The 13,567-nt window shown below is 42.0% G+C and overlaps 1 protein-coding gene across 2 annotated transcripts in view; it reads right to left on the bottom strand.

Moving 5' to 3' along the window:
- The window catches only part of LEO1 (LEO1 homolog, Paf1/RNA polymerase II complex component), a 36,618-nt gene that overhangs the window by 12,343 nt on the left and 10,708 nt on the right, over positions 1-13,567 (bottom strand). For both annotated transcript variants that reach the window (XM_039462847.2, XM_074394238.1), the window contains exons 4-10: positions 12,124-12,218; positions 11,379-11,524; positions 10,276-10,360; positions 5,887-5,981; positions 4,533-4,667; positions 3,246-3,381; positions 930-1,116 (exon numbers count right to left, since the gene is read on the bottom strand). In XM_039462847.2, the coding sequence (XP_039318781.1) occupies positions 930-1,116; positions 3,246-3,381; positions 4,533-4,667; positions 5,887-5,981; positions 10,276-10,360; positions 11,379-11,524; positions 12,124-12,218 (879 nt within the window). The remainder of the gene's footprint in view (positions 1-929; positions 1,117-3,245; positions 3,382-4,532; positions 4,668-5,886; positions 5,982-10,275; positions 10,361-11,378; positions 11,525-12,123; positions 12,219-13,567) is intronic.

Raw genomic sequence — 13,567 nt, 5'->3', positions numbered from 1 at the left:
GCCATTGGCTTCGGGGAACCCCTCGGTGAGAACCAGATGGATAGAGTCATGGCTGGGACATGTCTCAGAAGTCAGATGACCTTGGTTTAAGAAATGGCCACTTAGCAATTATGTGTCTTTGGGAAAGTTACTCAACCTCTCAAAGTTTCAGTTTCTTCAATAAGAACAAGGATATAAGAGCAACTAGATCATAATGTTAGAGGATCAAATAGGATGCACATGTTGGGCATTTGCCTGAAATTCAGTATGTGTGGAAAAACATCAACCATTAGAAATCATTGATACTTGTGAAAGGAGGAAATACACAAAAGAATATTTAAGAGAACTGTAGAAAAATGAAAGAAAATATCACATAATTTCTAAATAGTTTAATTTCTTGATTCCCAATTAGGTAATAAAAAAAGCTGATAGAAGGTCCAATATAATTTTTCAAGTCAGAAAGCAAAAGCTCAAGAGATAAAACTCAAAGTGGGAACAACAGCAGTTTCTACTTTTCAAGCTCACCTGAATGAACTAGGACTTGAAATGGATCACTCATTTTAAAGAACAAATGGTTCTTTAAAAATAAAATGTCCTTGCCAGGCACAGTGGCTCACACCTGTAATCCCACTTTGGGAGGCCAAGGTGGGCAGCTCATTTGAGGTTAGGAGTTCCAGACAAGCCTGGCCAACATGGTGAAACGCCATCTCTACTAAAAATACAAAAAAAATGGCAGGCATCATGGCAGGTACTTGTAATCCCAGCTACTTGGGAGGCTGAGGCAGGAGAATCGCTTGAACCCGGGAGGAGGTTGGTATGAGCCAAGATCAGAGTGAGACACTGTCTCAAAAGAAAAAAAAAAAAAAAAAAAAAAAAAAAAGCCACGTACAATGCCAAGACAAACTCCAGAACCCTGAAATGATGAAATGTAATTTCCACACCCGACTCACCTCGAATGCCCCCTTTATATCGGTTTTTAATGGCAGCCAAGCTGATGGACTCCTCGCCTTCCTCCTCCTCATCGTATCGATCAGGTTCCAGGTAACTGGCGCTCAGCCCCCTCTGGTGCTGTTTCTCTCTCATTCGGCGCTGCTGAGATTCCCTACGTATGGAAGCCCTCAAACGTTCTTCTTCTTTCTGTAAAGAAGCAAATCACCTCTTTAACCTAAAAAGAAGCTACTTTTGTGTCCACTTGAACCCACTTGTATCACAAATAGCATGTAATTTCTGGTCCAGGACAATAGGTGTCCTGTCTGTGTTTCCCATCACACCTCTGTGGCTCCACGTGGGCCCTGTGGTTTGGTTTGGAGGCTCGAAGGCAGTGCAAGGGTAAAGCAGCAGAAGGGAGCTCTGACACTAACCAGCCCAACTGGCATTGGCACAGGTGTGTCCTTGGGAGCCATCCTGGTGTTCTGTGCTGCCACTCAGCCCAAAGAAAAGCAACCCACCTGAGAGACCCCATCCATGCCCACCAGACACCTGTTCCTGTTCATCTCTGAACCACAAAGACACCTGATCTGCCCCAGCTCTATCAAACTCTCATAGTTCCCAGATATTCTGGTCCCAGCCCCTCAGCCCCTCAACCCAGAGAGCTCCTCAAGGATCCTTATGACAAACTGGGGAGTGTCCTAGAGCCACAAGGTAGAGCTTTCATTTCCTTTGCACTGCCTGGCATTCTGCACCTTGATGTTAAACCAGTTTAGGGGTAGGAGTGGTGTTGGGTAGGTTTCGGGGATATTCTGGCATTTCTTTGAAGGTCTTCCTCATCCAATTGCTCTGTATTATCATATACAATACCAATTCTATTGCTAGAAATTCTATGAAACAGACTATTTTAAGTAGTATGTGGCTGCACTGAGGTCAGAGTAAAAATCACTGTCAGTGGTACAGGAACTAAGAACAAACTGACTCCTTGTCTACATTTCTATGGGAGCTGGGGATATGGAAGAGGTTATAGGGTGATGCTAAAAGTGGTTCAAGAGCTTCTCCAATAATGCTGAGACTGGAATCTGCAGGTTTCTCCAGCTCCCTTAGCCTGCAGAGAAAAGGTGGGAAATGGAACAAGCCCAGCCCCAAAGCAAATGCCCCTATATACCACTGGGTTACGTACTGCTATTGGACCTGGTTTAATCTGTCTCCACAAACAAATACAGGATGGAAGAAAAAGCAAGGACTCAGGGCCAAACCTTCAGGAGAGCCTGACTGTAAGATCAGTGAGAAAGGCCCTGAGGCAAATGAACTGTCTTAGCCTCACCATGCCCTGCTGCACTGAACAACGTAATCACAAGAGGCAGGTTGGGCAAAGGTCAAAATCTAGTAGGGTCAGGAGAAGATGGAAAGGAGAAATGACAAGCCTGTACCACTGCATATGGCTTCTCAAATCAAGTGCAGCAGGAAAAGCCAATGGCCAGTACGAGCATATGCTCTATCATTTAGGTGCAATGCCCCAAATAAACTTATGCCCAATTAACAGCTGGATCAAATTTGAAAATATACCAGGTAGAATGTTACAAATTGACCTTAAAAACCCACAAACTTGTCTTATTCTTCCTTTTTTTTTTTTTTTTTTTTTTGAGACAGAGGCTCTGTCACCCAGGCTGGAGTGCAATGGCATGATCTCAGCTCACTGCAACCTCTGCCTCCTAGGTTTGAGCGACTGTCCCTGACTCAGCCTCCCGAGTAGCTGGGATTACAGGCAGCCAACACCACACTCACCTAATTTTTGTATTTTTAGTAGAGACGGGGTTTCACCATGTTAGCCAGGCTGGTCTCAAACTCCTGAACTCAGGTAATCCGCCCACCTCAGCCTCCCAAAGTGCTGGGTTTACAGGCATGAGCCACTGCACCCAGCCACTTGTCTTACATTCTTTACCAGAGTCTACTTTAGGCACTCTCTCATTCAAACTCCTGGTCTGTTCTCTATTTTACACTACTGTCTAGTATCTCCACTGACTTATGACATGGATTCTAAAGCATAGATGACTTAATGATCTTTGAACTTATACATGCAAATTCAAATATTTCAATCACCAGTTTGCTGCTGAACTCTCAGGGCCTGGTAAGAGAGAACCTGAGCCCTGTGTCTGTTTTACTACCATTGCCACATCACCCACTGTTTGGCAAATGCTGAGGAAATGAAACCAGCTCCCTATTCATGTCAGCTGGAAAGAGGAAAAGGTGGGCCAATAAGAGATGATGAACAAGCATTTTGGGAAATGCTTTCCTAATATACCAAACAATCCCAGGGTAACACTTAGCAAACATACCTTAATCATTTCTGTGCGCTGGCATTCAGGATCACGACCAGCCATTGGCAAGATTCTAATCTTCTGTGTCTTTGAACATCTATCTGCAAGTGACAGAGTCATCTTTCTATGTGTGGCACTGTCTGTAGAGTGAGGTCTGCCAGCAAAGAAACAAAGAGAATCTCACTATTCACCAAATACATTTGTGAGCCAGTGATACCCGTATCACAGAAGTAAGAGCCCAGTGATCACTTCCTAGTCACCTGAAAAAATAGACAGGGACACTAGACTGAATATACTAGGTAGAAGATTGTGAGTTTTCTTCATTCTGTGGCTCACTGAGATATTCTTATTCCATAAATGAAAAACAGAAGTTTGAAGTAAAAAAGACTGTATAGTATGATCACCTTCTAGAAGCAATAAATACGTATGTTCAAGCAGCATTAATTAGATACTATAGGTTAGTGCAAAAGTAACTGTGGTTCTTACTATCACTCTTAATTAATACTAATACATTAATATTGTTAATATAACTATCCTATTTTATAGATTTAGGAAACTGAGGCAAAAAGAAGTTAAGAAAGCAGCACAAGGTCATACAAGTGGAAATGGAATTCATATATGAGTCTAACTGATTCCAAAGCCTGTGTGTTGACCTTCACAATCTCAGAAAGCTAAATCATAACCAACATTATTGTGCCCCTCTAAAGATAAGCATTACCCAAAGAGGATGGTCTGCTTATAACCAGGAAACAAGAAACATGAACATCTCAGTGCAGCACCTACTCAGTCTAGAGAAGGAAAGTGCCCTCACAGGCTGAGTATTCCAGTCTGCTTGGAGGACATATCTTTGCAGTAGTATTAGATGCCGAGGCCTACGGCACTGGGGTGGCCCGTCTCACGCTGACCAGCTCAATGCCCTTCTTTCAACTGCATGCACAACAACCACCTCTAGTTATTAGTCTCCCAGGTCAATTTCACTAAAAACAAAGGACACACTGGCTAACAGACACATGTATTTTAGGCCTCTTGGCAGTTACGATAATCAATGGAATTAAATACATTGACATTCTGGTTTACCTAACAGTCTCTTGTAAGTCTGGTTAGCATGACCTGGTTCCCTTAGAAATGGCAACTTTTAGTGTATTTGACAAAATAATCTTTGAACCTTCAGAACGATGCACCAGATCTTGGTTCTTGCTGAATTATACTGTGGGGTTACATCAATCAGGAGGCAAGCATTATGGAATCATCTATGTTTGACTGCTTTTACCATAAGAAATAATACATAATAATAATAACAGTTACCTGAAGGTGAGTTTTGTTTTAAAGACGGCTTGTCCCTGTAGACCAGTACCTTGTCTTATAAAAAGATGATTGTGGTCGCCCTGCAGTGGGGCTTTGTACACATCAAACACTTCATTGCCTAAATGCAGGGACATGCTGGAAAAAAGAATCATTTCATATACTAAAGTCATAAAGCTTTCACTCTACCATGTTACTTCACTTAAAAGGTAATTCAGGCTGGCATGGTGGCTCACACCTGTAATCCCAGCACTTTGGGAGGCTGAGACAGGTGGATCATGAGGTCAGGAGTTTGAGACCACCCACCCTGGCCAACATGGTAAAACACGACCTCTACTAAAAATACAAAAATCAGCTGGCGTGGTGGCACGTGCTTATAGTCCTAGCTACTCGGGAGGCTGAGGCAGGAGAACTGCTTGAACCCAGGAGGCAGAGGTTGCAGTGAGCTGAGATCATGCCACTGCACTCAAGCCTAGGCGACAGAGAAAGACTTCATCTCAAAAAAAAAAAAAAAAAAAAAAGTGATTCAACTGCTATCTTCTCTTTTTACATAGAATTCAGAAGGAAAGAAAATAAGAAAGACGTCGTGATGAGAAAAAGTGACTAAAAAGAAGTCACACATGCTGGGACATTTACCAGGCTCTACTACATTTCCAGTGAAGGGAAATTTTTCTAAAATGTCAATTTGTGGCTGGGTGCGGTAGTTGACGCCTGTAATCCCAGCACTCTGGGAGGTGAGAGGATCGCCTGAACCCAGGAGTTCAGGACCAGCCTAAGCAACATATCTTGTGTCCATGGAATTTTTTTTTGAGACAGAGTCTCACTCTGTTGCCCAGGCTGGAATTCAGTGGCACGATCTCAACTCACTGCAACCTCCGCCTCTTGAGTTCAAGTAATTCTCTGCCTCAGCCTCCCAAGTAGATGGGATTACAGGTGCCCCCTACCATGTCTAACTAATTTTTTTGTATTTTTAGTAGACACGGAGTTTCCCCATCTTGGCCAGGCTGGTCTTCAACTCCTGACCTTGTGATGCACCCGCCTCAGCCTCCCAAAGTGCTGGGATTACAGGTATGAGCCACTGTACCTGGCCTTTTTTTTTTTTTTTTTTAAATAAGCCACACAGGGTGGTGCATGCCAAGTAGTCCCAGCCACTTGGGAGGTGGGAAGATCACTTGGGACTAGGAGTTTGAGGCTCCAATGAGCTATTATCATGTTACTGCACTCCAACATGGGCAATAGAGTGAGACCCCATTTCCAAAAACAATAATAATAAATTTAAAAATAAAAAGCTTTTCAAAACTTGATCTCTCTTGCCCACTCTGGGCATGTCAATACCCTTCAGGCATTTTGTGCTCACCTTCCATCTGACCACTTGACTATCCGAGCATTGCTTTCTTTAATTTCATTTCCTTCTTCATCCCGGCGTATCCTCCATCTTATAGTATTTTCTACCTGTTTTACAACACAAGTACTTCAGAAAATTATAGTTTAAATGACTTTCTGCATCTTTTTTTCCCTCAAGAGACACATAATCACAGAATAAGCCTACAGAGATGACAGATGTATGTGTGGCAGGATAATGAATAACACTGAAACCCTCTTAATCACCTAGAAATGCTGGATAAATTAAAAGGAGGGGAAAATATGCTTAAGTGAATTTCTGAGCTCCTAGTATCACAAATAGAGAAAACTTAGAGCATTTGAGCAGACAGCAGATACTAAATGTACAGTAACCCTGAGATGTGTTAAGATACAGTTAGAATTACAAGGGATAGACAATAAAACCTGGGTCCATGTGAAGCAGAAATTTTGAATTGAAATCCCTAGTTAAAGCAGGTTGTCTCACAGAGCTAAAAACTCTATAAAAATGAGACCCAAGCCGGGCGCGGTGGGTCAAGCCTGTAATCCCAACACTTTGGGAGGCCGAGGCGGGTGGATCACGAGGTCGAGAGATCAAGACCATCCTGGTCAACATGGTGAAACCCCGTCTCTACTAAAAATACAAAAAATTAGCTGGACATGGTGGCGCTTGCCTGTAATCCCAGCTACTCAGGAGGCTGAGGCAGAAGAATTGCTTGAACCCAGGAGGCGGAGGTTGCCGTGAGCCGAGATCGCGCCATTGCACTCCAGCCTGGGTAACAAGAGCGAAACTCCGTCTCAAAAAAAAAAAAAAAAAAAAAAAAAGAGAGACCCAAAACTCTGCTTACTGGCACAGAGAGATAAACTCCCATATATGGTTAAGGATAAATAAGTGCCCTATGAAAATTAAAACCCTAGGTTTCAACAGGTTTAGAGCATATCTTATCAGCATGGTGGAAAAACACCAGAGTTGGCAAATGAAAACCACTGTTAATTGAAATTAAAGTCAATGGGACTTCCAGGAAAACACAGCATGCCAAATGCATGCAATTTATCACTGCTGCCTCCTGCAAACCCACTAAAGTAACACTGAAGAGTTAAAAACAGGACATTCAAGGATAGAGAGAATGAGAATGAAGCTGGCTGCAGACAAAGAGAAGCCAACAATGTGAAAACTGCCAAGACCATGCTTCCCTCGGCCTGTTCCCCCAGTATCGGTCCTAAACACAGCTGTTCCCAGTCCCACAGAGACTGCCTGGATCTCCACTGGGTGAGATGCAAATGTCTGTGCAACTGGGTCCTAATGATTCCCCCTTCCAGTTTTTCCCCTTTCCTTATCTATTCCTCACAAATAAATATAAAGTCTGCTGACTGAACAATTCATGAATTAAATAGGATGTCATATCTGAAATTGGTTTCAAAACAGTCTGGGGAAGCTGGGGTGGGGAATATACAGATGACAAAATATTGTTCAACTCGAGAACTGTTGAAGTGGGTCACAGGCACATGAGACAGTTCATTATACTATTCTTAATACATTAGCATATGTTTGAAATTTTCCTTAGGAATTAAAACAAAACAATCTGTCACTATTCCTGCCTTCCCTCTCATACAATAGGTTGGCCACACATAAAAACACAAATAGGCCATTATTAATTGAGAAGCCACTCTGAAGAATGATTTCTATTATATAAAGTGATTCAAATAGTAATGATGCTATAATAAGACACACTGCTAGGTCTTACCCTATCTGGATGAAGGACAGATAAAAGTACTTCTAAAGACAGGGGACCTCAGAGAGGTACGTAAGCTGGTTCCCTGGTTCCTTGTTCCTTAAAGATTAACTGCACCATACTTTAAGACTGGTCAGCCTAGTCTCAAACATCACTCAAGAAAATAAAGGTCCAGGGTTATTTCCTATCACACACCAAGGTTTTAAGGCAACAGTTTATGTTAAACACCAACATTTTGTAGTCTGATGCACTGAAATTTTAGGGTAAACTATTTATTGATAAACTTTTTTTTTTTGAGACAGATTTTCGCTCGTTACCCATGCTGGAGTGCAATGGCACGATCTCGGCTCACCACAACCTCCACCTCCTGGGTTCAAGCAATTCTCCTGCCTCAGCCTCCCGAGTAGCGGGGATTACAGGCGCGTGCCACCATGCCCAGCTAATTCTTGTATTTTTAGTAGAGATGGGGTTTCACCTTGTTGACCTCATGAGCCACCCGCCTCGGCCTCCCAAAGTGCTGGGATTACAGGCATGAGCCACCACACCGGGCCCGATAAACTTTTTTTTTGGAAACAGAGTCTCACTGTGTTGCACAAGCTGGAGTGCAATGGCACAATGAGAGCTCACTGCAGCCTCACCTGGGCTCAAGCAATCCTCCCATCTCAGCCTCCCAGAGTAGCTGTGACTACAGGCATGCTCCATCTCTGCCAGCTAATTTTTTTTATTTTTAGTAGAGACAAGGTCTTGCTAGGTTGCTCAGGCTGGTCTCAAACTCCTGGCCAGTCTTCTCACCTCAGCCTCCCAACATACTGGGATTACAGGTATGATGCACCATGACCAGCCTTATTTACAAATTTTAATACCTATGTTAGAATCTGGTATCGTGTGGTCTAAAAATATAATAGATATATTGATACTAGCTGTGGCATCATGATAGACAGAAGGTAAGAAAAATGAAAAATTAAATAAATTGATAAAAAGTAGGTAAATAAGGAACTACTATATTAGTTTATACATATATATGACAGGAAACAATGAAAAGCAGGAGAATTAAAGCCAAAGGCACTAAAACAACCATGAAAACTTCAGACTGCTAAGCCTAAATATCAATACCTCCACATGTCTCAAGGAAATAATATTAACAGATGGGCTAATAAACTGATGAGTAGATGGGTGGTGGAAGGAGGTCAGGAAAAAAAAACAGTGTAAGCACTGTATCTTTTGACTATATATGATCTTGAACAAATTATTGACATCTGTTTATCTCAGTTTTCTCATTTGATTTGCATTTCCATTAAGAGTAGTAGTGAAGTCTCACTGAAAAGCTTTTGGATAGAAACCATCTTATATCAAGGTTACTGAGGTAGTTGTGAATCTATCAAATTGAAGAGATGGTACTATTAGAAATATAAAAATTTAGCCCCTAAAAAATGCCAGACTATTCCTTCCTACTCCTCCTAACAATCTAATACTATTTAAGATACCCACTGGACACTGGGTGCCGCGGTTCACGCCTGTAATCCCAGCACTTCGGGGGGCCGAGGTGGGTGGATCACCTGAGGTCAGGAGTTCGAGACCAACCTGGCCAACATTGTGAAACCCTGTCTCTACTAAAAATACAATAATTAGCTGGGCGTGGTGGCATGTGCCTGTAATTCCAGCTACTTAAGGGGGCAGATACAGAATTGCATGAACCAGGAGGCAGAGGTTGCAGTGAGCTGACATTGTCCCACTATACTCCAGCCTAGGTAACAGAGCAAGACTCCATCTCAAAAAAAAAAAAAAAAAGTACCCATTGGAAAATAAGAAACGTACAGGAAATCCTTCAGATTTAAGAACTGAAAATACGAGGCCAGGCATGGTGGCTCACACCTGTAATCCCAGCACTTTGGGAGGCCAAGGCAGGTGGATCACGAGGTCAGGAGTTCGAGGCCAGCCTGACCAACATGGTGAAACCTCGTCTCTATTAAAAAAAAAAAAATTGAAAATACGTAACTCCAGTTTCAGTATCAGGCGTTCAACCACTTCTTGTTCCGTTGTACAACTCAACTCTAAAATGTCTACTTGGCCATGTGCAGTAGCAATCACACCTGTAATCTCAACAATTTGGGAGGCCAAGGCAGGAGGATCACTTGAGCTCAGAAGTTCAAGATCAACCTGAGCAACATAGCAAGACCTCATCTCTACTAGAAAAAAAAAAAAAAAAAAATGCTGGGTGGGGTGGCATGTTTTCTGTAATCACAGCTACTCAGGAGGCTGAGATGGGAAGATCACTTGAACCCAGGAGACTGAAGCTGCCATAAGCTTTTTGCGCCACTGTACTCTAGCCTGAATGACAGAGAAAGACCATGTTTCAAAATAAAAGGATGAAACTTCTACTTAACATACATCCTCCTTACTTAAAAGATTAGAGGGCGTCCTTGGATAGTGGGACCAGATGGTATAAGGTATCAAAGAGAAGCATTAAGGGGAGTTTAGCACAACAAAATTATCTCCTAATAGTCAACAAAAGCAATCAAAGAACACAAGACAGCCATATGGTGAAGTGTTAGGTTAAAAAAAAAAAAATCACTTTCAAAAGCTCAAGTTTCAAATTAGTATCTCCAGGTTTTACTTTATAAAAGGAAAAAAAAGGAAAAAGCATGGAATGGTACCTTTAATTTTAACCTGGTTCTACCTTCTTCATCCAGCATTTCTTCATCTTCAAATTCATCTTCATAATACTGAGGATCAAAAGGTCTACAAATTGTTTTCCAAATAAACTATTAATCATATTTTATACAAAATATTACTACTATGTAATAACATCTCTTAATAAACACCATTATATCAAAAAAATCATAATATAATTTAAAAAATAATAATGATCAAATATCTTCATGCTTAACTTCAAAGAAATAGTAATTTTACTTAATTTTTTTTTGAGATGGAGTTTTGCTCTTAGTGTGTAGGGCAGTGGTGTGACCTCAGCTCACCGCAACCTCCACCTCCCAGGTTCAAGCCATTCTCCTGCCTCAGCCTCCTAGGTACTGGGATTACAGGCGTGTGCCACCACGGCCAGCTAATTTTGTATTTTTAGGAGAGATGGGGTTTCTCCATGATGGTCATGCTGGTCTCAAACTTTCAACCTCATGCGATCCGCCTGCCTCAACTTCCCAAAGTGCTGGGATTACAGATGTGAGCCACCTCGCTCGGCCAGAAATTATACTTATTCAAATTTGCTGTTAATACATATTGCTTGAAATAAAGTACAAGCAAGGGTAAATATTCACTCTGCTAAAGAATAGGCTACGTATGCTCTAGCTTTCTACATCGTTGTGCCTAGGAAAAAAATTTTTTTAAAGCACAAGAGCTTGAATAAACTTAGTAAATAATACCCATCAACACTGTTTAATTGTCCAAAACCATTACCTTTTCTAGACCAGCAGTAGCTGCTACAGTGGACATGGGCATTCTCTAGCAAATTTCATCACTTTCAATTTCAGCCTTTTCAGGGTTGTACTGATTTTTAAAATATCTCGAAGACTTGCAGTGTCTGTTAATTCGTAAGAAAGTATCAAACTGCTAAAAACAATCATAGCATTAAAAGCCTCAACATATACTTTTTCTATCTTAGGATGTGCTTGACTAATTTTTTCAGAGATACACGATCAATTTTCCATTTTTGTGATGTATCAACTCAGTGTGAAATAAGAAAAATAAACATTCTATGTATTTCTATTCAACATCCTGAAAAAATTTTAATTGATTTCCTTACCTGGGCTCTACACTGAGAAAGTTGGGCAGTTTAACAAAATATAAGTCATTTCCTAAATCAGTGTTTACTTTGGGTATTTCTACTTCTATTCTGGTCTCAGGAATTGGCTCCTCTTCCTGTTGATCCTGAGGCAATCCATTTTCATCCTAAGTGAAAGAAACAGAAGTTTAGAGCTTGATGAGGCCTTAGAAATGGCCTCCTTCAACTTCACACTTTAATTACTCTGGAGTGCAAGAAACATAACTAGATATCACTTTAGGACTAAAGAAGCTCCCAATCCCCATCCCAACCCACACACACCCAAAATGGGAAACAAGATCAATTTGGCTACCTCAGTACAATAAACTATCTCCTTTATGATAAATCTTTATTCCAAATGCTCATCAACAAAAGTGTGAAATTAATACTTCAATATGAAGTCACTCTATCAGTTAAAACCAAAGAAGATTATCAACACAGCAGACACTTCTTGGCATGAGCAAGAAAAACATTCAAGTCAATGGTTCTCAAATCACAAGTCCTCACAGTTCAGTTCCCTAAGACATGAGACCAACCTCATGTTTGGCAGTTATTTCCACTCCCCCTTATAACCAGGAGTTTCCTACATAATGAAGAAAGCCATCTGTTCATTGTATTTTCGGACTAGAATTCAGTTACCAACTTCCTTTCCTGGAATAGGGGACACCCTTCACATCTGAAACTTTGTACTTGGACTTGAATAAGTTCACATTAGTAATTTTCTTACAACGGGCTGTCCTGGAGTAGGTGGCTTGTCTTCTCCATCACTCCCTGAAGAGATATCATCTGCACCTCCAAACAGATCCATGGTTCCACCATTATCTTCAATGCAGAAGGAAAAAGGCATTAGTGTTACTATTTGTAACTAAGGTTCTTCACAGCTGATCACTTCAGCACATTCCCAAGGTTTCTGGACCAGCACCAGAAAACCACCCAAAACATAATGCTTAGCCTGGCTCTCAACCAGAGTGTGGGGAGAGGGAAGGGAGCAAATCTAGTAAAACGCAAGCTGCACAGGAGGCACTTCTTTCTCCTTTCATTTTCAGGATCCTTGTTTTTCCATTTTCCTTTATTCTCCAGGATCCCAAATGTTTCCTGCAATCTAGATGCTCAAAGTTGGGGCTCACGCACTCCACAGACACCTATTTTCCTTAAGTCTATCCAGATTCAAAATTACAGGCCAGGCACGGTGGTTCACGCCTGTAATCCCAGTGCTCTGGGAGGCCAAGGTAAGTGGACCACTTGAGGTCAGAAGTTTGAGATCAGCCTGACCAACATGGTGAAACCCCATCTCTACTAAAAATACAAAAATTACCTGGGTGTGGTAGCAGGTACCTGTAATCCCAGCTACTTGGGAGGCTGAGCCATGAGAAAGGGAGCTGCCACACCCAGCTAGTAGAACTCCTTTCATCCTTCCAAATTATAATAGCAGGTGGTTGTTGTTGTTTTGAGACAGTTTCACTCTGTTGCTCAGGCTGGAGTGCAGTGGTGTGATCTTGACTCACTGCAGCCTCCACTCTGCCTCTCAAGTACAAGAAATTCTCATGCCTCAGCCTCCTAAGTAGCTGGGACTACAGACGCACAACACCATGCCTCGCTAATGTTTTGTATTTTTGGTACAGATGAGGTTTCACCATGTTGGCCAGGGTGGTCTCAAACTCCAGGCCTCAAGTGATCCACCACCTCGGCCTCCCAAAGAGCTGGGATTACAGGCATGAGCCACCATGCCTGGCCAACACTGGGTTTTTATGAGCTCTTCGTCTAACCCACAGCTCAAAGTATCATTCGTCTGTTAAGAACTTTGGAACAGCCGGGCGCGGTGGCTCAAGCCTGTAATCCCAGCACTTTGGGAGGCCGAGGCGGGTGGATCACAAGGTCAAGAGATCGAGACCATCCTGGTCAACATGATGAAACCCCGTCTCTACTAAAAATACAAAAAATTAGCTGGGCATGGTGGTGCGTGCCTGTAATCCCAGCTACTGAGGAGGCTGAGGCAGCAGAATTGCCTGAACCCGGGAGGCGGAAGTTGCGGTGAGCCGAGATCGTGCCATTGCACTCCAGCCTGGGTAATAAGAGCGAAACTCCGTCTCAAAATAAAGAAAAAAACAAAAAACTTTGGAACAAAACACAGAGACTGTCATTATTCAAACTGAAGAATGGACATTGTAACC

Source organism: Saimiri boliviensis, chromosome 2 (assembly GCF_048565385.1).
Source record: "Saimiri boliviensis isolate mSaiBol1 chromosome 2, mSaiBol1.pri, whole genome shotgun sequence".
Taxonomy (NCBI): Eukaryota; Metazoa; Chordata; class Mammalia; order Primates; family Cebidae; genus Saimiri; species Saimiri boliviensis.
Note: the sequence above shows the minus strand (reverse complement) of the source record. Positions and strands in the feature narration are given on the sequence as shown.